At 53.2% G+C, this 3,076-nt stretch overlaps 2 protein-coding genes across 3 annotated transcripts in view; both read right to left on the bottom strand.

Moving 5' to 3' along the window:
- The window catches only part of cenpa (histone H3-like centromeric protein A), a 5,968-nt gene extending 5,404 nt beyond the window's left edge, over window positions 1–564 (bottom strand). The window contains exon 1 of one of the 2 annotated variants that reach the window (XM_019868817.1): window positions 544–564. The gene's annotated coding sequence lies outside the window, so the exon portion shown is untranslated. Of the gene's footprint in view, window positions 1–57; window positions 132–543 lie in introns of those variants that run through there. The other variant, XM_019868819.1, reaches the window with a different exon arrangement.
- A 23-nt stretch (window positions 565–587) lies between these two features.
- atf6b (activating transcription factor 6 beta) overlaps window positions 588–3,076 on the bottom strand; it is a 6,146-nt gene continuing 3,657 nt past the window's right edge. Inside the window, exons 12-18 of the mRNA XM_019868741.1 lie at window positions 2,998–3,071; window positions 2,811–2,924; window positions 2,398–2,488; window positions 2,252–2,319; window positions 2,061–2,160; window positions 1,899–1,983; window positions 588–1,090 (exon numbers count right to left, since the gene is read on the bottom strand). Coding sequence (XP_019724300.1) covers window positions 852–1,090; window positions 1,899–1,983; window positions 2,061–2,160; window positions 2,252–2,319; window positions 2,398–2,488; window positions 2,811–2,924; window positions 2,998–3,071 — 771 coding nt within the window. The 3' untranslated portion in view covers window positions 588–851. The remainder of the gene's footprint in view (window positions 1,091–1,898; window positions 1,984–2,060; window positions 2,161–2,251; window positions 2,320–2,397; window positions 2,489–2,810; window positions 2,925–2,997; window positions 3,072–3,076) is intronic.

Raw genomic sequence — 3,076 nt, forward strand, 5'->3', positions numbered from 1 at the left:
CTCGTGTCGTCCGTTTCGTGGACTCGCTGCGGTTCTTGAACTTACCAGGCCGTGCGCGAAGTTGCCCAGTCCGAGCAGATTGGCAAAAAGCAACTTTAAATGCAGCCAAGTTGAGTGGAAAGCCGGTCCAAATTCAAATGGCGCATCGCTCAGCCTTCGGCCAATCAACGTGCAGCAGCGCCACTTTGGGGGCGGGACTAAGCATCTGGCTGCCCTCGTAATTTCCACCTGCGACACAGGACGGTGGGGGGCGCAAAGGAAATGACGCTGCCCCCAAGAGAAAAGCACCACTTTTGTGTCATAATCATGAGTCGTATTGTGCGGGCAAAATGTCAAATTCAACAACCAAGTACAACCAAGTGTGCCAAACACTTCACTAACCAGCGCACTGTGGCCATTGAAACGCGAACACAACCTTGTGCTCCCAAAAATGAGGACACGCTGCCGGATTGTGGGGACTTCACAGCAACTGGCGAGTTTTGATTGGGTCTAGACCTCGACTCTTTCCTGTTAGCGGGATGGAGGAAAGAAACAAAACCGTACCTGGGCTGTACTTCCCGGTCCAAAGAGAGACTCCGGGCCGCCAGTAGAGGGCGCTCAAGCTTTAATTCGACCGAACGAGTAAACCGGAAGTGACGAGCGGACAAGGCCTTTTAGGACGTCAAAAACAAACACGAAAACAACTTTTGACACTTTTCTCGCCAAAGACCCAAATGCATAAAAAAAATTAAAAATAAAAATAAAATAAATATTTACATATCACTATGTACAAACATTAAATACAAGTAGAAAAAAAAACCCATCAGCATGCTTTCATGGGGGGGAAACCAAGCGTCCTCCGCTTGCTTGCTTCAGACGCCCTCGGACTGACTGAGGAGGTATTCGGCTCGGGGACGCGGCGGTTGATGCTGGTGGCGCCCTCGCAGGGCCGAGTGGTTGGAGGCGGCAGCGTGCGGCGGGGACGTCGGCGGCGGGTCCCGCCGCGACGGGGGCACGGACGACGACTTGATGGGGACGGTGCGCGTGTTCATCACCTCGCAGTCCACCTGCATCATGAGTTCGTAGCCATGTGACGCGTTGTACAGGCTCTCTAGTGGCCGGGGCAAAGCAAACAGCGGGAATGATAGCACGTCTAAGATGACATTCAGCAACAACAACTTAAATTGTCAGATTTTTGAAGATGAGGGGGGGGGGAAAGGTCATTTAAGGAGATTCCAGTTCCGTTTCAATCAGGAAAACCCAATACACTGGTCAACAGCAAATTTGAATTGCAGTCGGCTTTTATGCGTCCCCGATTTCAAAAACGTCTTCACTTTTTAATCGAGCACAACAGGTTTGGCGAGATTTTCTTCTTTTTTTTTTTTAAGTTTGACCTATAAAAGCTTGCACCATGCAGATTGTCATTTCTAGCTATGACCTTTCAGAAAATAAATTTGCCCTGATGCTGCATCGAAGGCTACTACCTTGGTAAAGACTACCAAATACACCATTAATGCATCTGTTATCATTATCAATATGATGAATATTGGATGTGCTGGAGAAAAAAAATGAGGCCAGGCTCAAAATCAGCCCCACCCCGCCCCAGCCCAAAGGGGGGGACATAAAATTCAAAGTTGACTGCATCTCTGCACCCCACCCCCCCAAAAAAAAAAAGGAAGCAAAAATGACTGAATGGTTCCGTGGACGACAGAAATGGGACAAGATTTACTGTTGAGAGGCTGAGAGAGGATTTGGGAAGTTCCAAGTTCAACAAGGTCACCAAAAGCAGTGGTTGATATGAGTTTGATTCCAATTAGTTGTCAATATCTCCATCGACTGCCGCATATCTCGTCAGCTGCGACGTTAAGGACGGAAGCGCAGACGTTTGTACTTTTTGCGGCAAGACGTTTGGCGCTTACCGCTGACCGACATGGCAGGCATGACGAGCGACATCTTGGGCCGGCGCGTCTTGTTGTGACTGATAGCGGGCAGCAGGAGGTGGTCCTGCAGCCATGCGACAAGCGTGAAAAAGCGGGCGAGGGAGCGTCCGGGGCAGCGAGCCGGCCGGGTCAGCCACCCACCCGTCTGAAAGACACCACGTAGAAGGTGTCCTCGCGCCGGTCGATCGAGTCCAGGAAGTCGCCGTAGGTCAACTCGGGCCCGGGAAGCAGCTGCAGCTGACTGTGAGAGTGTGTGCGTGTGTGCGCGCGCACGAGAGTCAGCCGAGCATATGGGAAGAAAGGAGCCGGTATGGGCTGGCTTGCTTTCGCACCTTTCAATGGAGCGGTGAGTCTGGATGGGCAGGTATCGCGACACGTTGGCCTTCCTCAGCTGGGCCCGCTGTCGAACGGATGCACACGATGCTCTCAGAGGTCGCGCGTGCGGCTGCCGGTGGTCCAGCAAGAGGCGCTAACCCACCTGAGCCATCTTGGCCTTCTTGGCTTTCCCGCCTGACTTCTTGTGGTTGATCTGATGGCGCTGAGCCCAGCCACGAAGCTCTGCCGCCAGCCTGCAAATAAAACAGAGCCCCCACCCACACCCCCGCAACGAACGTTTAACCAAAGGCAGCCGGCATAGAAATTACACAGACCCCATTTGAGGAAACAATTCTGTTTTTGGTTGCTGCTGTCGTTTCTCCTTTTTCTAGCTGTTTTTTTGGGCGTACAAAAAGATGCAGACCGAAGAGGGGGTGGGGGGGGGGCATTTTGCAGCCTACGTTTGGAGTTGCCATCAAGATTCCCCAATCGCATCGACTGCATTTTGAGTCCACCCTGAACAAATTTGCATCTGGCAAGTCACCAAGGCAGCAGGCGTCAAGCGATGTGGCTGACCTGAGCGACTCCGAGCGGTTGAACTGCGGGCAGTGGGCGTGGCTAAAGTATCCTTCCAGGCGGCGCAGCAGGTTGCTCTCCTCCTTGGCCGCGCCAAAGGCCGAACTGGCGTTTCTGCGCCGGAAGGTCAACGTTGGATGAGCGGCGGGGTCACAGGTCAAGAGCTGAGGGGCGGAAGGGTCGTCACCTGAAAGGTAAAGATTCCGCCGCAAACGTTTCCAGCTCTCCGCCTTCGTCCGGCGCGGCGCCGGCGGGGACTTCCTGGC

This window comes from Hippocampus comes, unplaced genomic scaffold, assembly GCF_001891065.2.
Source record: "Hippocampus comes isolate QL1 unplaced genomic scaffold, H_comes_QL1_v1.1 scaffold225, whole genome shotgun sequence".
Classification (NCBI taxonomy): Eukaryota; Metazoa; Chordata; class Actinopteri; order Syngnathiformes; family Syngnathidae; genus Hippocampus; species Hippocampus comes.